General features: G+C 44.2%; 1 protein-coding gene across 1 annotated transcript in view; it reads left to right on the top strand.

Moving 5' to 3' along the window:
* Positions 1-25,092, top strand: part of LOC144823337 (NXPE family member 4-like) — a 158,061-nt gene that overhangs the window by 78,496 nt on the left and 54,473 nt on the right. The window contains exon 2 of the mRNA XM_078681786.1: positions 17,401-17,506. Coding sequence (XP_078537912.1) covers positions 17,401-17,506 — 106 coding nt within the window. The remainder of the gene's footprint in view (positions 1-17,400; positions 17,507-25,092) is intronic.

Raw genomic sequence — 25,092 nt, 5'->3', positions numbered from 1 at the left:
AAAGAGAGCAATGTGGAGCTGGCAGGAGAAGCATAGGGGCGAGAAACCAATGTGGGGGAGCGAAGGAGAAGCACTCGGGTAAGAGAGATAATCACAGGAACGTGACTAAAGGGAGAAGTATATGATGGAGACAGAAGGAAACACATGCACTATGTTGGAGTGCTTACACAAAAAGAAAAAAGTAGTGCCTGAAAACTGAGTAGTGGAAGGACACAAGTAATACATCTCTGGCTTCCAAGGAGAGACAAACACAAGAAAAGCCTACACTCACTAACTAATAAGAAGCAAGCAAATGTGAGTGACAAAGAATCCAAAGTATGCAATGGGTGGTTTGTAAGCTCACTGTAAGCTAACAATACGTCTCACTGTAGACATCTACTGTGTGGTAGGCAAGACCTAAACATGCTTAGCAAGAGGGTGCAATCTGTAAATGTGGGCCAAGTTTTTTTTATAGTTCCCAAGTCTATTTTTTATCCCAATCTGATCCTGGTCCCATGTACTCAAAAATTAGTGATATTTCTCAGACACTCGCTCCCGCTGTCTCTTTCCCTCTCACCCTCTCCCACTCCCCATCCCTCTCCCACGCACTCTCCCTTGTGTGTCTCTCTCTCTCTGACACAGTTTGGAAAGCAGAAACAGTTGACAACCAAGGTACCGGGTTGGTAGTTCAGTTTACAAGTTTAATAAGCATTGGCACAGCTAATAGGTCTTGCCTTCTCAACATGTTGGGTATGCCTAGGCTTTTTGCTGATGCTGCACAATATCAGCAAAAAAAGAGAGAAAAAAGTTTATGGCTTATATGCATGCATACATCATGACATATGCGCATGCATGTATCACTACTCTTGCGTGCGCATGTTTCACGATCCTCGCATTCACCTGCTGCATTACGCAGCTGAAATGTTATTCTTTATTTTGTCCATTTCGCTTTCCAAGATGGTGGATGCCAAACATGGAGCAGTATTTAAAATTAAAATCATCATTTGAATGTGCATTTTAAGAAATGAGCCACCCGGCGGCAAATGAGAGCAGCGAGCCCTCCAAAAAATGTAAACAACATTTTCTTTGTTTGATTCTTGCAAGACCACGATGGGAAGAACAAGGGAGAAATAGAGGAGCACTGACGGGTGTAGTCGATGGAGGGGCATTGGGGAGCGGGCAGGCGAACAACAGAGTATCTTGAATCAAGGAGTTACCAATAATTAAAAAGCAGAAAACACAGCTATGGAGGGTGGAAAAGCATTGACTGAGGCTGGGGTAAGGGGTGTGGAGGGGAAAAGGAAGCAAGAAAACACGTGCATCCCCCAAAAAGAAAATAGTAGTTCCCTAAATGTGAACAGTGTAAGGGATACAAGTCATCCAATCAAAGGGATCTTAAAGAATCCATGCCTTGAGGTGGGGGTAGGAGGGGGTGTCGAGCACAGGAAGAGGAAGTAAATCCATTGAATAAGAAGCAAGAACATTTTAACAAAATCATCCAGCGATAAGCAAAGGGCTAGCCTAAAGCCCATTGGAAGTTTTGGTATTGTCCTCCACGGGTCTTTAAGACAATAGCGGTCTGTTAGCGAGATCTAAAAAGGATGGACAACAGATGCAAACTTTTCTCCTTAGTATTTGTCCTGCAAAATGTTTTGTCCAAGAGATCTTGTCGTCTTCTATAATTTTGAGCCGTATTTTAAGATTCTTTTTGTTAATCGTGCCATTTTTCCATGTAAACTGCATGTTTTTTCTGTATAAATTTTACCAGGTAAAACTAGGCAAACTTTTTGTACGCAACTACCCCGCAGTACATGTTTTGCAGCACAGATTTGGAAAAAAACTAAAGTATTAGCACATCCCACCCTCCCTCCATTCCAAGGTACTAAAGTTGGAATGGGGAGGTAATACAGCACCAGGGAAATACCGCAGCACGTGTTTTTTCTCTTAATTATAGCTTCCTGCGCTACGCCTAAAGCAAGTAGCGCAGAAGCGTACCCACATTTGGAAACCTGCTTCTGTGAGTATGTGTGACTCACTACTGAAAATTCCGAAGTTAAGAGTTTTCTGGAGTAAGAAGACAGTTACACCTTACTCGTGAAAAAATCCTTGTGAACTTGGCCCAAAGCTAATATCAACCAGCCCAGGAGGAGAGCACAGGACCAGGGCACAAGTCAAGGGTGCACAGAATCCCGCACTTTTTGCTTCACAAAGCTGAGGTTGGGTTGTGCCACTCTTTCATTGTGAACTGAGTAGCAGTTTCACATTGCGCTCTACTCCGCCTCGGTTGGGATCGTCGCAACTGGTTAAATGGCCTGTCATCCCCTCGGTGTTGCCACAGTTTGCTCTTAATTCTCGAGGCAACTGCTCACCTTTTGACGCTTTCTCCGCTTGACGAGGTGATATAAAGTCTCCTAAAGAAAAAAATACGTGTTTACCACTTACCTGCCAGATGCTTGAAGGTCTGTAGAAAAAAAAAACGGAAGTAGAAGGGGTGGTATCTTGGGACAAAGAGGATGTCGGTCATCTTGGGGAGGGATGGGAATAACTTGCAACTTGGAAGGTTCTGGAGGAGGCGTGGAAACTCACTTTGTAATGACTGTGGAGAGAAAGACTTTGACTTGAAGTAATGAAGTTTACCGTAACTGGGGCATCATGTAGAAGCAGACGCTTTGCTACTATGACCTTGTTCAAAACAAAATACCAGAAGAGATAAGCACATATTAGCTCTTAAAAATGTACCCTGCACATCATTTTTAGGTCTCGCTGAGTCATCGCGCATGCGCTACTTGGAGAGACATTTAGGAGCGGCTTTGAGAAGTGCTCCCAAAGCAGCGATCAGCTTGCCAGAACGTGCACAGGCGCAGGCGACGTGCACAGCACTTTTTCACGTCGTGCACGCGTGCACGCACGCACCACTGGCTAAACCACTTGTGTTTTTTTTTTTAAATTAATCTTTGCGTGCGTCACAACTCCCAGCCGGGTCACGCAGCCAATGCTTGTTGGATTTGTCTGTCTACAATGCTACAATATAAATTAACCTATTTGCCAGCCACAACTCTGCACTTACTGTCTTATTGGATCATCACGTTATTAACTTCTTGGAGCTCTATGGAAAGATGATCAGCTGTAATAATACCTACGTTTCGAACTGTGTTTGAAGGTACTGGTAGAATACAGTTGGAGAGAAGCCATTCATTGTTGTTCCCGATGTAGTAAGTGCTGTCTGTCATTTGTTGGAATTTAGCTTCAGAATGTTTGTTACCGTTCTCCGTGGAACTATGGCGACTGATGAAGTGACGTCTGTGAACTAAACAATGGAGTTTTTCAATCCTCAGCACTTCAAGAAAAAAGAGATGATTAAAGTGAAAGTGTGTGATTTTTCAGGACTATTGCCTTGTCTGCTTCGCTGTCCAGAGCATGTATGATCTTTCAATGTAATTTACTCAACGTATCTACATTGCTTATACTGATGATTGCATGTGACAAAATAAGGAAAAATGAGCTTCAGATAAAAAATATCTCACCACTATGGCAGATTCCTTTTGGCATCTCAGCTGTCCTTTGACAGGTCCTGCACCCAGGTGTGCTGCTCTCCTCCCTCCCTCCCTCTCCTGCTTCACTTTAGTTCCGCCCCACCTGAACGACACTCTGTAAACTAACATATCCTTTGCCTTGAGCCTGGAGCACCATCATAACCTCCCTAATGGAGAAACGGAGTGTGCAGGCCCTGACACTACTAATGTTTACAGCGGAACAGCATGCACATACTTGCCTCCCCAAAACATATTCTTATTATGATGTAGTGTGTTGTGTATTCTGTGCTCTGTATGCATGCTGTAAACTGTGCTGTTATGATGTTAGTGCTTCTTCCAAACGTGCTTCCAGTTCTGCGTACCTGCATTGGAGGACGGTTGGTCCATTAGGCAGTTTACTCTGAACAGCAGAGTTGAATAGATGCTGGTCAGTGGGCTTCATACCTTGGTTTCTTACTTCATCAATGAAGGAGATTTCTTCAACTTTGCAGCTTGCATAATTGGATGTTGTTATCCTAACATTTACCTCTTCCCCTGTTTCCTTCCCTAAACTACAAACTTGTGAGAACTGCTGTTGCATTTGGTCATTTTTAGGAGCATTCTGAGTTTCCATGTTCAAGTTTGCTATTTATTCTGATGTGGTTCACGTACACTTGGACGGGATTATATTGTATTTGTACAATTGGGCTGTCTTCTGTGGTTTTCTCCTTTTGTTTGTAATCCTGTGTGGCGTTTGCTGAAAACAACCCTCTAGTGCAGTAGGCAACCTCTGGCCTTGTGGATGGGCTCCTCCCTTTTTGCACGAGTCCATTGCTGGCCACCATTTATCAGGGGGCCAGTATTTAGGAATATTCTGTTTGGCTATTATTGTCCCATCGTTCACCAGAGCACATTCCTCTCCACTTACATTGTTTCGGATACCTAGGAGTGCATGTGGAGAATACGATCAATCAGTCTTCCCATTATTCGAGTAAGGGTGACCAATTTGTCAGGCCAGTACTTTACCAAGACGGGAAAAGTCCAGACTATATGGAAGAAATCACATTTGTAAGTACTTTATAGGGAGGACAGGGGTGAAACAATTGTGCCCACCTACAATAGCCTCTCACACGAAGAGTATGTGGTGTGCAAGTAGGACAGTTGTATGAGGCATAGCCGTGAGAAAATGACCAGCTCACTACAGTCCATTAGTATCCTTCCAATCGTTTTTATCTAGAGCGCACACCTAGCCTTCCCATTGTTCCTTAAACACTGCAAACCTGTCGCATTTATGATCAGGATTTATAGATGTATTCCGTACCTCCTTTCCTGAGGGACACACATAATTTTGGCTTCTAGCAGGATGGATTGTGAAGTTTCATGCAAGTCACATTTCTGAACAGGTTATGCAATTGCAAGTATTTATAGAATTGGGTTTTATGAAGTTCAAATTCTGCTTGAAGAGTCTGGAACAACTTAATTTGCATGCCCTGCCAAACACCCCCCAGCTTCAGTATCCCAATTAGATCCAATAGTTCAAACCCTTTCAAACATGCACTATGGAGAAGCCATCTGCCCTCCTAGAGTGGCGCCTCATGTGTGGGTCTCCTGACCTATTGAATCCTCCAGCATCGAAACGTCACTTTCGTAAACTCAGGCAGAAAGTGGGGAATGGGATTTCTATACAGTAGACGTCGTATGTTGCTATGACAAACCAGGGAAATCTTAACAGGGAATGGTTGGGTACTCATGACCTCCATATAACAAGTTATTTAATACCTGAATCTCACACCCACAAGTTTTAGTGGAGGTCAGCCATATCCAAGCCTCCGTTTTAGATAGTTCAGGTGCATTTGTTGAATGCACTACTGGGAGTTTGACTCGACCAGAGGAAGGAACAAATCTTGGCTGTCAGTTCGCAAGCCAACTATGAGGGATTACTTAAGGGAAGTTTTGTAGGACGTTTAGAAATCCCAGCAAGGCCATTTTCTTTTGCAATCTTTATTAGGATTTTTTAAACATGGGATGGGGTACAGAAAGGAAACAAGGTAAATAACAGCATTGGGAAAATACATTGGGCAATATTGCAAAACAACTACTGTCACCCCATAACAATATCCCTGATAACTTCCTCAAACAAGCATTGGCATAGCCAATAGGTCATGCCTTTGGGACTGTATAAGTGTTTAGTTATCCAGCACAATATCCTGGTGCAACAACATCAAGTTTTGCATGGGTAAACACTTATAAGGTCCCAAAGGCGAGACCTATTGGCTACGTCAATGCTTGTTGTATTTTTAACTTTAATTCCTAAGCACATTATTTTTTTATTTTTAACATTAATTCCTTAAGGCTGTACGTTTCTTTAAAAATGTCGATTTTAGTAGTTTCTCATCCGATGTGCACCTTTATTTGTTCAACATATATGTGATTTAAGAAAAAGAAAGCTGAAATTAAGATTTTTTTCACATTTCTATGTGTATTTATTAGTTTTAGAAGTTTTATAAAGTACATATTATCCAGTAGACTATGTCAAAGAGCTGATAAAGCCTGCACATTGTCCCAAATCTCATGCACAATGTCACATTATAATGTATTCGACATGATCGCCTTTGACTTCATATGTCATTCCTGATATTGACTTCGAGCTCCAAATACAAATTAAACTTTAAAAGTGTATAGCTTCTTATGAAAGTGTTGCATTCCTTAGTCTATATTTAATTGAATAGTATGTTTGTTTATGATTCAATACATGCAATTGATGTGTTTATAAATTCAAAGATTACAAATGGAATGGGGACTTACATATTGTTTAAAACACTCACTGCTTTACATTCAAAGACAATAGCAAGATGTACAGGAGTGTATGGTTCAGTTATTATAGCTAGATTGTATACACGTTTCCATACATATATTATATATTATATTATGTATTTCTCTGTTGTGACTCTAAATAAATAATCTTAAAGGGATGTACATGAAGGATGTGCTAGGGTTGTGACATCACTTCTCATATTCTTTTTAACTCCTCTTTCGTGGTCTTCAAATGTACAGTATTGTCAGTGTTGTATGGAGGTTTCTTTATTCACCAGTGGAGAGGGATGGATGCCTCACCCAGAAAAGATGTTCACAGCTCAGCATCTGCATCTAACTTCCACCCTCAATACTCCAACCACACGCAACATTTGCATACCTAACAATTCCGAAAAAAGAGCTCTAAAGGAAGACACAGTGGCAGACACTCTAAGAACAAGCAAAATATAACACCATTTCCTTACTAAATAGCAAAAAAGTACAAAGTTCCCCTAGGGAAAGATAAAAAGTATGTGTGTGTTTGGGAGGAGAACAAAGGCAGGGAACAGGATGTTCCCTTATTGGAACCAGAAGACCTCACACACCCAGTCAGCTAGGTGTCATGCTTCATCATTGGTCTCCTGCTCCTCGTCAGACTGGCGCTGCAATGTCCGGCGGGTGCCAAAAGGCGCTCTTTGTTGGAGTTCTTTTGTTCCAGCCAATGGTTGAGTGCATGTGAGGGGTCTGGTGAAGGTGTAGTCGTGAGAGAGTGGTGATATTAAAAGAAGGTGGGTCAGTCCACAAGGGTCTCACGCAAAAGAGCCCTCAATAACCCTAGAGAGGCCCTTTTGGAGACACGTCACAAAGAACCTGACAACCTGATCACTTGCGTAACTTGCTTTACAAAGAATTCAGCGTTTCTGAAAAAAACTGTGAACAAACACTGGGGGTTACTGAACACAGGGGGCCTTGACATCCCACGTCCCCGTTTTGCCTTCAAACGCACGTCCAATCTTAAAGATGCCCTCATTCATACATGCCCCAAAAAACAAACGACCACTGGCCAAAGTACCTTGTGGAGGCTTCCACCAGTAGTTGGTCACTATCAGTGCGGGGGCTGTGTTGTATGCCAATAGACAGTACAGTGTAAAGATATTAAACTATCGGATACCTTTACCTGGCACATGAATAAACATACAAATTGTAATAGCCCCAGATGTATCTACTTGCTGATCTTCCCCTGCGGAAAAAACTACATTGGCATGACAATGAGGCAGGTTAAGTTAAGAATCATGGAGCATAAGAGAAATATACGGTGCTCAAAAACCCACACAAGACTCTATGAACACTACGTCCAACATGGCCACCAGGCAGATAGCATCAAGTGGCTAGTACTCGAGTCTCACCCGACAATTACACAACAAGCCCTGTTCAGGATCGAACAGCGATGGATACACCGTCTTGTTCCCTGCCTTTTTTCTCCTCCCAAACACACACATACTTTTTATCTTTCCCTAGGGGAACTTTGTACTTTTTTGCTATTTGGTGGACTGGACATGTACACTGGACCCCGTTAAATATTGTCTACCGGTGGTTCCCTACTTTTGTATTGAGAACCATTTCCTTACTCTCTTACTTTCTCCACATTGATCGCTGGAAATCATGTGTCCGTTCTGCCTCCTCTTGGCAGCAGGCCCACTAGGTGTACGTCATCACCAGTCACTGAGTGTGCGAGATGGTGAAGGCCACAGCCTTAGGGAGTGTTTGGGCATTCCATTTTATTCTTCCCTTTAAAACAAGTCAATGTATCTTGCCCGTAAGTATGTGGTCCAGTGCATTGCAGGCATACAACCCCGACTACCACTGCTCCCACAGGCCTACGGAAAACCCTTTTTCTGGATTAGTGACTGGTAACCCATAAAATCCGAAAACAGCAGTATCTGTTCATCATCTAAGACGTGTGTTATTTTAAGGTAGAACCACCTGTTTTTTTGTAAAACAAAACTTGTACTCTGTGTTACTTATTTATTATGCTGGAATTTATTCATACATTGGCACACTAGCCTCTTTCTATTTGCTGCAAAGGTGGTTAAAACATGGGTAGGAATTTCAGAAAGCCCAGCTTTGTACTAGTGACAGGAGTCAAAAGGCCTAATTTTGTAACATTTATTTTAATTCATCAGGGCAGCATACTATCAAAGTCTGCTTCATTACAAATGTGTCTTAAAGAAAATAAATGGGAAAGCAGGGGTAGTTGGCCATAAAGAGCATTTTTAGGCCTTTCTGGAATGGCTACATTACCACCTTCTCTGCAATCCTCATGCCAGTCATTCTGTAGAAGATGACACTTCTTAGGTAAAATTAAGGTTCTGCATGGAGCAATTCATAGCTGAGATTACTTTGAAGTTATGTTATTTGGGCCAGCCGTAAGGCTTGGAAAATAGCATTATAGCAACACAAAATAGCATTGCCATAGTCTTAGATAAGGCAGGGTGATCTACAAAGATTATGGGTGAGATGTATGTAGATTGCATTTTGCGATTCTCTAATTGCGAATCACAAGGATTCGCAATTAGGAAAAAGCAAAATGCAATGTATGAAGGTGTATAGTACACTTTTTGCGATTCCTAGGGGGTCGCAAATGACCTACCTCATGAATATTAATGAGATAGGTCGCAATTTGCAAACCCCCAAGAAATGCAAAAATCACAGTGATGGTGGCCTGCTGAGATCAGCAGACCACCATGTCCGTGATTGCGTTTCAATAAACCAATCTTTTTGTTTTGTAAAGCAAACCATTTTCCTTAAAACAAAACGAGATTCTTTACAAAACGAAAAATGAAACGTTTTCCTTTCATTTTTAAAGAGCAGGCGGTGGTCTGTGGGACCACTGCCAGCTCTTAAAAATGGTTTTACAAACATTCACACAGGGGAAGGGGTCCCTTGAGGATCCCTTCTCATTTGCGAATGGGTGACCACCTACTTCAAGTTGGTGGTAAAATGTGAATGTTTTGCGACCACAATTGCGGTCACAAAGCATTCATACATACAAATGCGATTCAGTATTAGGAAGGGAACCCCTTAACACGCCCCTTCCTAATACCGAATCGCAAACCCATTTTGTGATTCGGTACCAGGTTACCAAATCGCAAAATTTGATTTGCTCCATCGGAAAAGCAATTTTTGCATTTGCAAACGGGCAGATTCTTGCGAATCTGCCCGTTTGCCAACGCAAAAATGCTTGATACATCTGACCCTATGATCCTTATCAGGATGTTCCCCCCCACCGTTGTACGTTTTTGCATTTAGTTATAATGGAAAACGTTGAGTACATGATATTAACATTTTTCATGGATGCTATTCATGGTGATCTGTTGCTGATGGGGACTTTTGACATATCAGATAGAAAGCTACCTCGCAAATGCCGTTTCGTGGTGGCTTGTCTTTTGAGGGAGCTATTATTTGTCAATTATTAGCCAAATCTCAGCATTTACTTATCTCATTAAACATTATTTTCCAATTACATTATGCATTGAAACGAAAATAGTACTACTTGTTTTGGAAAAACACGCAGATTGGTAGATGTGTCATATACCGTGTTCACAAGAGAATTTAGCTGGTTTTCAACCTCGTGATAACTATAATGGTTGCTGTTGTAATATCTGTGATGATTTTCTTGTGTATCTATTGATTATCAGTAAATTATTATTAGTACAGGGAAATCTTTCAAACCAATTTGCATCATAGATAGTGGGTAAATAACTGCATCTGTATTACAGGCTCCACTACTACATTTGTGTTATCTTAAATACTTTTCTAAAGCTCAAACAATTACCTGGAGGCATCTAGGCGCTGCTGTGATTTGGAGAATGCTAGCCCAGCTAATAATTAGAAAGCCACGTTTTCAGAGCCTTACTAAAAGACCGAAGATCAGGCATTGACTTCACGTGCAGGGCAATGGTGTTCCACAATTTCGAGACCTCTACCACAAAAACTGCTTCCACCCCAGGAGGAGCACTTGAATTTAGGGACAACAATGTACTTGGCAGCACTTGAGCAGAGAAGCCTGTCTGGATGATACTGTTTGAAACTTTCTTTAGGGAATTTTGAGACAGAATCATGCAAAGCCCTATACTTAATGCAGAGGACTTTGAAACAAACTCTTTGGTTAATTGTCAGCCAATGAGGCAGGTTTAGCTGACTGAAACTTAGGGATTCCCGGCAACAGCTTTGCAGCCGCATTTTGGAGGGACTATAGCTTGGTCATATACTGCAATTGAATGTTGAGATAAAGCCCATTGCAGTCATCTGGTTTTGACAACACTATGGCTGTCCCCACTGTTATTTGTAGGGTTGAGGGAATAAAAGGAAGTATCTTCTACACTATCTTGAGTGTGTAGAAGGCAGAAATGGTGGCATTCACTCAATCGCCACATCAAGCTTATTATCCATTAGGACACCAACATGCTTTACCTTCCTGGCTAATGAAGGTGGGGGCCTAATTCTAGTGGCCAGAAAGATGGTGTCCAAAATGAAGTATCTTGTTGCTAAAAGTGTGTATTTTACCAGCTTTACCTGGAATTCTTTTGGGTAAGTTCGGGGTGAGGGAATTCCAAAACTGGAGACTTTTCATAAGGCAGTTGTGTGCAGGGTCTGGACTCCCGAGAACCTTTAAAAGGTTCTTTTTAGGTCGAGGACCTAAAGGCTGCGCTTGCGCAGTCTGGGGTCGGAGATTTAATGTTTCTTAGTAGTGCTGTTTAACCCGCCTCCCTGCCCCGTCTCTCCTCCATTGGCTGGCTTCCTAAACGGAGGCCAGCCATTGGAGGAGAGATGCGTCACTCCAATTTAGCCCCGTCTTTTTCGGATTTGGGGGCGTAAGTTTTGCTGTTCTTTAGACAGTGACGTTGTCTGTCACTCAGAACCACAAAACCACGCCCCCGATTCCGAAAAATTCAGAAGCTTGCGGCCGCCATTTTTTTTCACCGCAGTGAAGGTGAGCATCGAGCCTCTGCCTCTGCCCCCGTTTATGCCGTTTTTAGTGTTCCTGCACCCCTGTTTGATGCTCTCTATCTCTTATGCTGCCCCCACAGTCCCCTCTCTGCTTGATGCGCGTGTTCCCCTCCCTCTACGTACTGCATCTTCGGCTTTCTCCTCCCCGCCCCCTCCTGAATGCTCCGCGCTCGTCCGTCACCCCGTCTCGTCTCTGTGACTTGTTCTTGTTTCAGTCCGCTCCATCTGCCTCTGTCATGTTTGGTATTGTCTAATGGCTTTAGGTGTAGATCCTGATGGCATGTTCGGCTCCCGGGCTCATGCAAACTGCCCTGCGTAGTGCCTAGCTCCGCCCGACTCGGCATTTCGAAGCACACACACCCACAGGGAATGCTTTTCCCCGCTCCTTCACTTTTCCTAAACATTTCTGCAATGGCCTCAGCATCCCGCATCACCCCGTGCCGAGAGTGCAGCAGGGGACTAGAGGGGTGACACCGACGGGGGCCTGACAGCCCCCTCCCCCCACACACACCCACGGGGCATCAAATACAACCCGCAGCGGCCCTGATGTTATCTGCTTCTGTCCTAGCAGAGGAAGGCTGCCCCTAGCTGGCATCTGAGAGCTCGCCCACTCCGAGCATCAGAGGGTTTGCACCTGGCGGGCCCGAGAGGACCCTCCACCCGAGCAGCTTGAGGTCAGCGACTGGCTAGCGCCTGGATGCTTCTCCGACGCTCTGCGAGGTAAGACATGCCCCTCACACCCCCACACCCTCGGACCCCAGTTTTTTGGTGTTAATTAGGATCGCAGGCCGGTGCGTGTCCACCCGACGATTCACGACAGCTCTCCCAATGCCCCTCAGTCCTGGCAGCGTCCCCTGCTATTCTAATACTCCCTCTGCTCCTCCTCCCCCCCCAGCGCCAATCCTGATCCGCTGCACCCTGCGCCTCCAGTAATGGGACTCGCCCTCAGCTCTGACAATGCCCCTCAGTTCTGGTAATACTCCCTCTGCCCCTCCTTCCCAGCTCCAACCCTGATCCGCTGCACCCCCAGTAATGAGACTCCGAATCGCCCTCAGCTCTGACAATGCCCCTCAGTCCTGGCTAATACTCCCTCTGCCCCTCCTCCCCAGCTCCAACCCTGATTCGCTGCACCCTGCGCCTCCAGTAATGGGACTCGCCCTCAGCTCTGCCAATGCACCTCAGTTCTGGCTAATACTTCCTCTGCCCCTCCTTCCCAGCTCCAACACTGATCCGCTGCACCCTGCACCCCCAGTAACGGGACTCGCCCTCAGCTCTGCCAATGCACCTTAGTCCTGGCTAATACTCCCTCTGCCCCTCCTTCCCAGCTCCAACACTGATCCGCTGCACCCTGCACCCCCAGTAACGGGACTCGCCCTCAGCTCTGCCAATGCACCTTAGTCCTGGCTAATACTCCCTCTGCCCCTCCTTCCCAGCTCCAACACTGATCCGCTGCACCCTGCACCCCCAGTAATGGGACTCGCCCTCAGCTCTGCCAATGCACCTTAGTCCTGGCTAATAATCCCTCTGCCCCTCCTTCCCAGCTTAAACACTGATCCGCTGCACCCTGCACCCCCAGTAACGGGACACGCCCTCAGCTCTGACAATGCACCTTAGTCCTGAAATGCTGCGGTCGCTGCCTCGGCCCTGACCTGCGGCACCCACAGCGTCTAATGCACAGGAGCCAGCCAATCCCTGCAGCACGCACAAAACCCGCTGTGTAAAGGTGGCTGACACGTGGAACTCATCCTGTGCGACGCAAGTCACACGGTGTTATTGTGGCAACAACAAAAACGACGGAAATGCCCACGCTCCATCAGCCTCTGTCGTGTTATGCTTAATTTACTGACAAATGCTTTCCCCACTAATACGTTCTGATCAGCGTTGTTTTCAGTGCGAAATAGGCACTAGGCCTGGGATGGTGGAATCATACTTGGCTGTCCAGTAGCAACGTAATTACTTTAGGCAGTGGGATGTAGTTCAGGACCCCAAGGAGACTACTCCGGGATTGAGAAGTTAATGATTAATTTCGTTGCTCGTTTGCTGCAGCGTTGTGTAAGCTTCTCTCTCCCATTGGCAGTAAAAGAAAGCGTTTCTGGACTATTCTGGAGGTGTGCCAGTATTTGCTGCGTTTGGCGTCCTGTGTATATATTCCGACACACAAACTATGTACGTTTGTTTTCTACGATTTTATTTAAATACTTGGTTTGCTGACATGGAGATAACCTGACCCTTTGACCCTTTTGCACCAGGTATGGTGATGTTTGATCCTCTATATTTCTTTTAGTGCTATATGTCGTGCTCAATTCTCGTTCGTTCCTCTTTTAGGACGCATTGCCATGGTGAGCGAGTTGAGCAAAAATCAGTATTACTGAAGAGAGGAAACCGGAGACTCGGAACTGCCTCTTAAAACACTTCACTATTGTATTGGGTCATATGTATATTTATAATAGTTTATAACTCGTTCGAAATTGTGTATTGTACTGAGCCACCTTGATTTTACTGCTTATCAGCGTGGTGAAATGTTATGCTTAATTTACTGACAAATGCTGTTCCCGCTAATACGTTCTGATCAGCGTTGTTTTGAGTGCAAAATAGGCACTAGGCCTGGGATGGTGGAGGTATACTTGGCTGTCCAGTAGCAACGTAATTACTTTAGGCAGTGGGATGTAGTTCAGAACCCCAAGGAGACTACTCCGGGATTGAGAAGTTAATGATTCATTTCGTTGCTCGATTGCTTTTAGTGTATACAAGCAAATATGCATTCACATTTGTAATAGAAGCTTCACTTTTTGAAGCAGTAGTGTTATATTGCTGTCCAGCACTGTTCTAGGCCTCCGCAGATCTGCCAAACACATGAACACAGTTGTTATACAGCTCTCCACCTTTCAAAAATTACAGAGGGGTTTGGATCATGTTGCCACCCGTTGGTAAACTCCATAAGAAGTGGCCGATGATCACCCATCTTCATGACCAACAATGGGGTCTAACTTCTGAGTGCTAGGCCTTCTTTCATAGCACCACCCCGTTGGCAATACTCCAAAAGATGTATTCCAACCCTGTTAATAGGAGGACGCCGATCATGTGCCAACTTCTGAAAGATAGCATTTATTATTTTAACGAGTTGACGTAACTCTTTGGGGTGGTTTTCCGACTGCCACCCCCCCTCAGACCCTTGCAAATTACGGGAGAGCTGCCACCTACCTAACCAATCCACTGCATACAGCCTTGGTCCTCCATCTACTTTGTCAAGAGCTTGATTGTGGAATTTTTAGGTTAGAGCAAGTATGTTTTCATCCATATCCAAAACACTGCGGTATAGTTACTACACCTCCATTTCCTCCACCAAGTACAGTAGGCTCTTAGTGCCTTTCCTAATCTACAGGTCTTGCAGATTGTGACTTGTTTTAATCACTTCAACTCTTTTAGGTTACCACACTTAGAAAACCCAATTAGAGATTTCTGGCAAATGAACCACTTCTTTCTAGCCGGCCTTATCATATTCCAGAATCCTTTTGACACTGCTTGTAGGGCTTCATCAACTTGACTAGTCTCCTGGAGACTGGTAGTCTTCCATTTATCTCATTACCAGTGGAGATGGGTGGTAATACAACCTACACTTTATCTGCTGGTTTGAAAATGAAATGGTTATTGTAATTAATTTCTTCCAACTTACCTGTACCAATTGGAACAGTAGTATCGTTTGTACATACCATACATCCTTTGTCTTTCTCTGTTGGTATTGCCCTTACCCTAATTCCACTGATTACTTGAAGACCTATCGCTGGATGACATGCATACTTGTTGCCATCCCCCTGGAGGTGATTGAGTGGCTTCTACCGACCTGGCAACTCATTGCGTCTGGTTGGCGAACTACATTGACCTGACCAAATATTCTGATTTAGCAGTTCTGATTCAATCTACTTCACAAACACTTTGGGTTCTCTGGCCAGCCTTTCCATTGGTCTGTGAGGACAGCCGACAGGCATACATCGACTTCAATGGCTTTTAAGAGTTGGTTGGTAGCCCCCATTCACTTCATCAATCCCTTTGAGACTGCTGGTAGACTTCCACCTGTCGTCCGAATATGGCAGACATGTTTTTCTCTTTCCCACCAACATATTTGAGATTTTTTTTATATATATGTGATAAAAGACCCCCTGCCATATTTTATAAGGATATTGCAAGTCACTACATTACAACTTCACTCTCTCTCTCTAACTCACTACCTCACTCACTCTCTATCTCACTACCTCACGCGCTCTCTTTCTATCTCACTAACTCACTTTCACTCTCTCTTTCACTACCTCACTCTCTCTCTATCTCACTACCTCACAACATCACTCTCTGTGTATATCTCACTACCTCACAACATCCCTCTCCCTCACTACCTCACTCTTTCACTACCTCACTCTCTCTATCTCACTACCTCACTCTCTCTCAATTTAAATACCTAACTCTCTCTCTCTATTTCACTACCTCACTCTCTCTCTGCTAATGCAATAGGTCTCACATTTGCAAAAATTTCAGCTATTGCCAATAGAAATGACAATGCCATTAATTTAGGGATAAAAAAAATACCAAAATTATGAGCAATGCCAATAGCTCTACCTATAATATTGCTGAGACCATTGCATTGTAAATGCTTGCTTTATATGAACTCTTTCATTGCTTGCTTTCTCCCCTTTTTATTTTTCGCTTTTACAGCATTCTACAGCTCCCAAAACACTGCTAAAGGGGAGTTTTCCTAGCCTCTGATTTCTTCTCCAGTGAGTGACATCCCACTCGGCCACTGCCTCTAAACCAGACGACCATCATGGAATGGTATTGTCCATAGCATACCACTGCTTTACTATTCCATGATCACAATAGGTTGATTCTAAACATGTCGACCATGATGGAACATTAAAAGAAGGATACACTATGTACAATACTCGTGCAATTCAGCCACCCCTTGCTATGGTAAATTTTGGTATTTTAAGTATATGCCCACCGTGTTTAGGCAGCAGCACACTTTCTTTTCCCTACTTTTATTCTTTTAGTTAATCTTGTATATGTTATTTAGTTTGTGGGTGTTGAAAGAGGGTGAACACAATAATTAGTCAATGGGTGGATCGACAGGGTGTGTGTGAGGACATATTGGGTTCCGGAACCCATCATTATCTGAAGAGCCAATTTTATTTATTAGCAGACGTGTTGGCCTTACCCATGTTTGTGCTTCAATATAATCCAAGAGTTTATGTGTCTTCCATTCCAGCTGCTTTTAAAGTCCAGATGACTATAAAATACAAAACTATGTGTTAGATGTGGAAATATTCCCTTCTGACACAACGGTGAGGTGGCTAGTAGAGCTCTTCAAACCTCCCAAATAAAGTAAAAATAAAATTAATTACATGTTAGGGTCAAAAGCTGTCCTCTTCAGTGCAATATCGCAACAAATGTTGTTACACCAGCAATTCTTATCCAGTGGTGTATTTCAAAAGCATTATACATTTATAATACATATTTGTGCCTACACCATTAAATAAAAAAGCAATTAGTGATACTTTTCCAGAGTATATTATATTGAGTAAAAAACCTTTGCACCTCAACTTTGTCGGATTCTGCAAGTCCATACTCTCTCTCTAACTTTTCCAGTAACAGCCTCTGGTTTTTGGAAGTTTTCCCCAGGTTTCCTCCTTGTCCCATCCGTGCTGTGTTTCGAAAGCAACTGAAAACCGTTACTATCTAATCATGCATTTTATACGAGTCCTCTGTAGTTTGTTGTGTCTAGATCATTGTAGAAAACAATATTTTGTACGTGGTTTTTTAGCATTTTAATTGGTAATCTTTTTGCCGTGTGATTTTTTTTCCTCCGTGTGTTTCTGTATGTTCTGTATTGCTGTTTTTGATGTTCAATGTAATACTACAGAACTTTGCCCTTGTTTTAAAAAAAACGACACTGAGGTAATAATCACTAAAGAATGTACCTGTGCAAAGTTAGAAGGGGCTGTCAGCTCCATTATTGGGCACAGCTGTTGACAGTCATTTACACCAGTTGCCACTGGTCTGGCTTCATAATGTGAAAATGCATCTAAAGCTATTTATAACTCCTTTCCTGTCTTCACAGGGAATCCGGCATGGCTTTGCAGATCTCAAAGAAGTTTATTTACAAGGGTCTGTTGTTTTTTGCATCCCTTCTGCTTCTCGGATTGCTGTTGAAAAGACCCAAGCAGGTACGAAATACACTTTGATGTTTATCTACTGGGGCTAATATGGACGGTGCCTCAACTCTCCGACCTTTACTCTTTCTTTATGAAACTGCAATCTCTCTTTTTTTTATCTTTTCTGAAGTTTCTTCCGCTGTAATGTGTTTATTTCTTTCACTTTCATTTTCTGAGTCTCATATAAGCTCTTTTCTAGAAACGTGTTTGATTCTGTATTTATTCAGCCCATGATTTAAAAATAAGTAATACCCAAATAAATCATCGCCATATTTTTCTACAAAAGGCTTGTGCATATGTTGATCTCCCAGAGTTGCACCTGTTGGTTTGTTTTCTACAGCCACTGTAACTGTGGGCCATACACCATCTGCTACACCTGCGTCCGCAGTGTTCAGTTAACTTCCTCATCTTGCCACCTATGAAGTCCAACTTTATTATTCTGTTTTACTCTTGGTTAGAATGAGAGTCCATCCACCCACCTAGTTGTGAGACTGTTACCTTTCGTGAGAGTTTTGTCTTTACCATAGTCTGGTCATTTAGTTTCGCTGATGCAGTAATATTCTCCCTCCTCCCATCCACGGGGAGCTGGAAGACCTCCACAAGCAGTGCTCCATGACCTGGTAGTCTTAGACAGCACACAAAATGGTGGTGTGTTGGATGGAATGCTTGACTTAATCTCAGCCACTGGTAATTACGCTGAACGAATTCCATTCCACACCTACTTAGTTTGTGTGTGGCATTACAGACAGGTGCCATTCATATGCAAATCAGTCTTGGTTTCGGTCCAAAAGCACAAACGGCTAGACCACCTTCTAATCAACCCAAGAAGACTTATTTGAGTCTCCTTGGTCTTTCTACAAATGAGTTGCAGCTTTATTTCTAAGGCACAGTGAACTTGTGACCCATGTCTGGCCAAGGAGTAAGAGAGTCCGCAGAAGGAACTGGTTTAAGGCAATGATACCACTCAACACTCTCCTAGTTAGCCAAAAAAGCCCCTTTATTAAGACAGGTTTGTAGAAATATTGCATGAAATTACAGAATGCATTCTGAAACCAAACCTCACCAATACATTAACTTCCTGTCACTCCCCTTCTCCCTGAAAATCCCAACTTATGAACGTTTGCATCAACAAATTGCACCCCGTGTTCTTCAAACTCTTTCCTTTTTTCTTCCCTTCACATCTTTCTCCTTGCATTACCCAATCTCTCTCATTCACACTCCATCAAGCATCGCCCTGTGAGCTCCCCTAGCATTGTGCCAAATACCCCAAACTTACTTTTTCCTTCCCTTGTGCCCCCCTCCCTGGGAAGGCTACATCGGCACCAAGGTCTCCAACTCCCCAAAAACTACCACCATCCAGGAAAACTCTATTGGGTGTTTCCTGCCCCACCTACATTCCTCCTTTCTCTGCCAAAACTGTTATACATATCTTTTTTTACACCATATTTTTTCTTTCCATATGTTTGCCAGAAGTTCCTTCAATTCCATAATGTTATACACCTTTCCAAATTTAGATAGGTAAACTCCATCAAAACACAAAACAGATAATCATCTTCATCATTTATCTGCTTATGTGATAAAATGTAACTTCCTGTGGAAGTACAAGAACCTCTCATTGCTCTATTCAATTTTCATCTTGCTTTGTCCATTGCTGTATGCTTGCGCACTCCACTCCAATGACTTCTAGGCACAAATTCGGTCCAGACCATGCAATTACCAGACCATTTACTTTTAATCACCTTTAGATCTTCCTTCATTTATGTAATCATAGTTAAACCTGACAATTGCACTAAATCATTTTCACCTGCGTGTTTTATTAACTAATAAAAGCTCTCTCTTCTGGAGAAAAGGTCCACTAACACAGACAGCAAAGTCCCAAACGCATGCCACTTTTTCCCCACCATACTACCTTATTCCTGCTGCTGTGAAGTGCAAGAGAGCAGCCATAAATATGTTGGTTTGCATATTTAGCTGCCCATCATACAAAGGAATGTCCACAATCCATGTACCCATTTTGTCTGAGTTTGGCCCTTTAACACAAACTGAAGTGAACAACAGAAAAGCATATTGGATAACAGGAACAACAGTGAAGCAACTTTATTTTCTCACATACTTCTCACAACACTGTGACTTCCATCTTCCAATTTTGTTATTCTCTGCCCATGACCACACCATTCTCGCCGCCTCCGTCACAGCCCCAATTTCGAAAAGTGTGTTTCATACTTTTTATATTGCAAGCCATTTTTTTAAAAGCCATTCTCCATACTGCTGACAAATTGGATACTGACTCTAGTTCCATTTCTATGTCTGAATATTTCTTCATTTGACAAATGTAAATAGCTCTGAAAGCGCACCCATTCCTCCACTGGGCATAACTCAACCTTACTGCACCTATTTAACCATACTCAATTTCCCCTGCCCCATTGATCTGTCTTTGAAGCCTTCAACCATATCCGTAACCTCTGTCCTTTTGAAAAAATATCATTGCCCATCAAACCTTTCTTTCCTCCTACACCCAATAATTCTGATGCTCAAAATGCACCATAAAAGATCCATAACATGCACAGCCTGAAAATTCGAACTTCAACGTCATTTTAACAACAACTTCTTAACACTACTCATAATTTCTCTAATAAGTCTACTATAACTTGTTCTCTTAGGGGTAGTCCACTGCCCTGCTCTTTGCGCAAGTCTTTTGAAACTCTTCTCACCCATTCTGCTTCAACTGGGTTATAACTCCACCATAGTTTTCCATAGAATGATATGCCTGCTAACTTGCCTGCTATAGTAGTGTGTGATAACCTTTTTTCCATCATCATCACACAATTCAACACTTGTCTTTCCTTTTCTTCTTTTTTATTGTGTTGTGTATTCCTAGCATTACCATGCTTCAGAAATTCTTGCAAAGCTTGCCAATAACTTCTTCTGGTTGACCCTGCTTTTGACTAATCTATCAATTGCGTCACTCTCATTCCCTAATGCCCAAATGTTCTGTGGTAATTGTGTCTTCTTGCTGTCTGTGCTAAAGGCGAACCTGCAAAATCTGTGCCACTTCAAATGAGAGAAATCGTCTCTTGTAATATTCTGCGCTCCACACACCTTCCTTGCCTTCAAAAACAATATTAAGCTGTAAACACTTTAACATGAATGTACGTAGCAGTCGCAACAAGCTCTCAAATCCCACACCTTCTGTTTGTTAACAAGCTCAACGACTGTCATATAATACTCATTAAACATGACTTCCCTGTTATTAAGCTCTTCTCCCCACACATGCAAAACCACCACTAAAGCAAAAAATTCAAGAAAAGCTATACTATGTCCTTGCTGCAACCAATGTTAAGGCCAGCTTTCCGCATGTAGCGTCTTCCCAGCCGTGGGACTATGCCCCACACGGAGCTTGGTATCACATGTCTTTATTCTTCTATGTGTAACTACGAACTCAATATTCCAAAGCAACTTTCACTGCAATAAACTCTCTCCATTATGTCATAGCTCTATGGAGTTCACCAGGAGCCAAAAGGGTTCTACCATTCCTAACTAGTAAGACACTACGACGCACACCACCTGGTATGTTATTGGATACTTGGTATATCGCAATGACTTGTCCCCGGAGGGGCATCCTGGCGCTGAAGAAGCAGATAAGTCAAGAAGCAACCATTAGAATAGCCAAGTTTTAAGATGTTTTCTGAAGCCTGATAACTCAGTGCATGCCCTAATGAAGACGGGAAGCTTGTTCAAGTGTTATGGAGCAAGGTACGAAAAGGCCCCTCCACCATACGTAGATGTATAAATATACCGGGGACAAAGAAGAAGTTGACTCCTTAATATAATGTTTCTTCCGGGAATGTAGGGGACCAGTTTGTCCTGTAGATACTTGGGTCCTTTGTCTGACAGAGCTTTATGCGTTGGGCAGAGGAGTTTGAATATTATTCTTTTCTTTATGGGGAGCCAATGAAGGGTTTTGAGCAGAGGGGCTGAAGGTGTGCCACCTGGCGTCCCCAAAAATGCTAAAACCACTTGCATCTGCTGCATCTGAAAATAATTAAGCCTGGCAAATAGTGACTTCTTCCAAGGAATATAATGAAACACCAGTAAAATGCTCCAGAAAATGCGTCCAAATACATAAGTCTAAAGTCTGCGTGCAGCGCTGCTGTAATTGTGATTCTGTGATGAGGTAGAAAGCCTCCGGACATTGCAAGGCCTAGCTTAATACAAAACGTCCTGCCAGCTCTTACCTTCTACATGCAAAATTTAAATGGTCTAGTATATTTTGTACATTCCTCAGTTCCAGCTTTCTTACTCCAATTACCATTTCTAGAAAGTTTTTCTTTCTTGCAACATATTCTTTGGTAATCTTGCAATAATGTTTTCAGGATCTAGCTGAGTGCCCGAAACAATTTATCTTAGTGCTCAGACCTTCATCCTTTTCTGGGGCCAATGGTACACCTAGCTCCAAAGCCCTTGCTAAAAAAATGCAATGCCCTTTTACACTGTCATGTTTGTTTTCTATCTACAAATAAAAAATCATCCAAATAGTGACATAACATGTTATATCCGCTCTGCTTCATGAAAATCCATTGTAGAAAAAGTACTAAATGATTCAAAAAGTGCACAAGGTATTGCACAACCCATTTGTAACACTTTATCGGCATAAAAAAGCAAAATCATTTGGGTGAACAGGTAACAATCTGAAAGCAGACTGTATGTCACTTTTTGCTAGCTCAGCCCCAGCTTCCCCACACCTGACCAATTTTATTGCATCATCCATGGATGCAAACTTTACATTTGTATCTTGTCCTGCAATGTAATCATTGACTGACTGCCCTTCAGGCCATGATGAATTAAGTGATATTTAATTTCTAAGTTTATGGGAATAGCACTTACAGGCAAAAACATTAACCCCCAGATTCATGAAGGCCATAATCTGCGAATTCTAAATTGCGAGAAATACCGAATCGCAATTTAGAATTCGCAGAATGGGATTCATGAAAATATGTGAGAAAATATAGCGAATCGCAATCGGCCGCAAAAGCCGATTGCGATTATCATTAAATCGCAGAAAAATCGCAAAATCAGACATTTTCCGTGTTGAAATTGCGATCTCGCCATTAGCAAAATCGCAAATAGCGATCTCGCTAATAGCGAGATCGCAAAAACGGGAAGTCGCATTTCGAGCACAGTGATGACATCACAACCAGGAAGCAGACAGTTCCCTCCCTCATTCTGAATACTGAGGCTGATTTGGAAGCAGCAGTGCCCAGAGCTCCACTCTACAACACCTCCAGCTTTGATACAGGATACACCCCACTGCAGCAATGTCACAGGAAGCAGCAGGGAGCAGTTCCACAGGGAGAAAAAGAAAACTTAAATTCTCTGAACAGGAGCTAGAACATCTTATTGAGGGAGTCAGTAAAGATCACGACAGACTGTTTGGGAAGGACTCCCAGAGGGTGCCAGAGGCCGACAAACGGCGAATTTGGTTGCACATCCGCACCAAAGTCAATGCTGTTGGAGTCACCCAGCGATCAATTGACGACCTCAAGAAGAGGTGGTACGACCTCCGAGGTCGTGCCAAGGAGAAGATCGCCGAGAGGCTGGGTGAGCGTGTGGCAACAGGAGGGGGAGACCCAACAGTCCCTCCCAACACCCCATTGGAGGACCTCGTTGAGGACACTTTGCAACCTGAGGCATGCATGGGGGTAACCCGGCTGGACTCATCCCGACCCACCCAAGAAAGCCAAGGTAAGTGCCATGCGACTGCGACCCTATCCCCGAACAATGGCCATAACCCTAGAGCTACCCATTACAAACCCCAGTCATGCAGGCCATGCACACCAGAAAATCCCTATTGCATTGTGGGACATGTAGTTGACCACAATTTACATTCAGCCCCATGCAGCCAGATATGTCCTAATAGAGTAAATCCAACAGCCAGGCAGGGAATGCTAGCCAGCATGCATGTAGCAACCTTACATGTGCAAGAAACATTTCATTAATCAACGTCCACTTTATATCACAGGTGGCGCTGAAGACACCAGCAGCGACAGTGAGGGGCTGCAAATTGTGGAGTATTCCATGGATTCTGAGGGTGACGCACAGCCATCCACACAACCTGGTCCATCAGTGCAAGCACCTGCGCCAGCAGCCATACAACCACCTGCAGCGCCAGCAGCCTTACCACCACCTGCAGCGCCAGCAGCCTTACCACCACCTGCAGTGCCAGCAGCCTTACCACCACCTGCAACACCAGCGTCAACAGGCGCACCACAACCGCCAACTGGGCGACCCATGCCAGTGGCAACGGCAACACCAGCAGCCGCCAGGCCACCAACACAACCCAATCAATCAATCAATCAATCAATCATAGCATTTGTATTGCGTGCTACTCACCCGGCAGGGTCTCGAGGCGCTTGAGGGAAGGGGTCCGCTATTGCTCGAACAACCAGGTCTTGAGTTGTCTCCTGAAGGCGAGATGGTCCTGGGTCAGCCGAAGATGGATAGGGAGGGAGTTCCAAGTCTTGGCCGCCAGGTAGGAGAAGGATCTACCTCCGGCGGTAGCTCTTCGGATGCGTGGTACGGCGGCGAGGGCGAGGCTTGTGGAACGTAGCTGGCGGCTGGGCGTGTAGAAGGTCAGGCGGTCGTTGAGGTACTTGGGGCCCAGGTCGTGGAGAGACTTGTGTGCGTGGGTGAGAAGCCTGAACGTGATCCTCTTGCTGATGGGGAGCCAGTGCAGGTCCTTCAGGTGGCCGGAGATGTGGCTGTGTCGGGGGAGGAGGCGTTCTGGATGCGTTGGAGTCTTTTCTGTAGCTTGGCTGTGGTTCTGGCGTAGAGGGTGTTTCCGCAGTCCATTCGGCTGGTGACGAGTGCTTGGGTGACCGTCTTCCTGGTTTCAGTCGGGATCCATCGGAAGATCTTGCGGAGCATGCGTAGGGTGTTGAAGCCTGATGAGGAGACCGCGTTGACTTGTCTGGTCATTGAGAGGGAGGAGTCCAGGATGAAGCCCAGGTTGCGTGCGTGGTCTGTTGGCTTGGGAGTGGCGCCCAGGGCGGGTGGCCACCAGGAGTCGTCCCAGGCGGAGGGCGATGGTCCCAGGACGAGGACTTCCGTCTTGTCTGAGTTCAGTTTCAGGCGGCTGTTCTTCATCCACTCGGTGACGTCTTTCATCCCTTCGTGTAGGCTCCTTCTGGCGGTGGCGGGGTCTCTGGTGAGGGAGAGGATCAGTTGGGTGTCGTCGGCGTAGGAGATGATGTTGAGGTTGTGCTGGCGTGCGATGGCTGCGAGAGGTCTCATGCAGACGTTGAAGAGGGTGGGGCTGAGTGATGATCCTTGCGGTACGCCGCAGATGACTTCGGTTGCCTCAGATCGAAACGGGGGGAGGCGGACTCTCTGTGTTCTTCCGGATAGGAACGAGGTGATCCACTCTAGTGCCTTCTCTTGGATGCCGATGTTGCTGAGGCGTTGAACTATGGTGCGGTGGCAGACAGTGTCCAACGCTGCAGAGAGGTCCAGGAGGATGAGGGCCGCTGTTTCTCCGTTGTCGAGCAGGGTTCTGATGTCGTCGGTGGCTGCGATGAGGGCGGTCTCGGTGCTGTGTTTGG

Source organism: Lissotriton helveticus, chromosome 3_1 (genome assembly GCF_964261635.1).
Source record: "Lissotriton helveticus chromosome 3_1, aLisHel1.1, whole genome shotgun sequence".
In the NCBI taxonomy this organism is placed as follows: domain Eukaryota; kingdom Metazoa; phylum Chordata; class Amphibia; order Caudata; family Salamandridae; genus Lissotriton; species Lissotriton helveticus.
The sequence above is the reverse complement of the archived record's forward strand: the minus strand, read 5'-3'. Positions and strand labels throughout refer to the sequence as shown.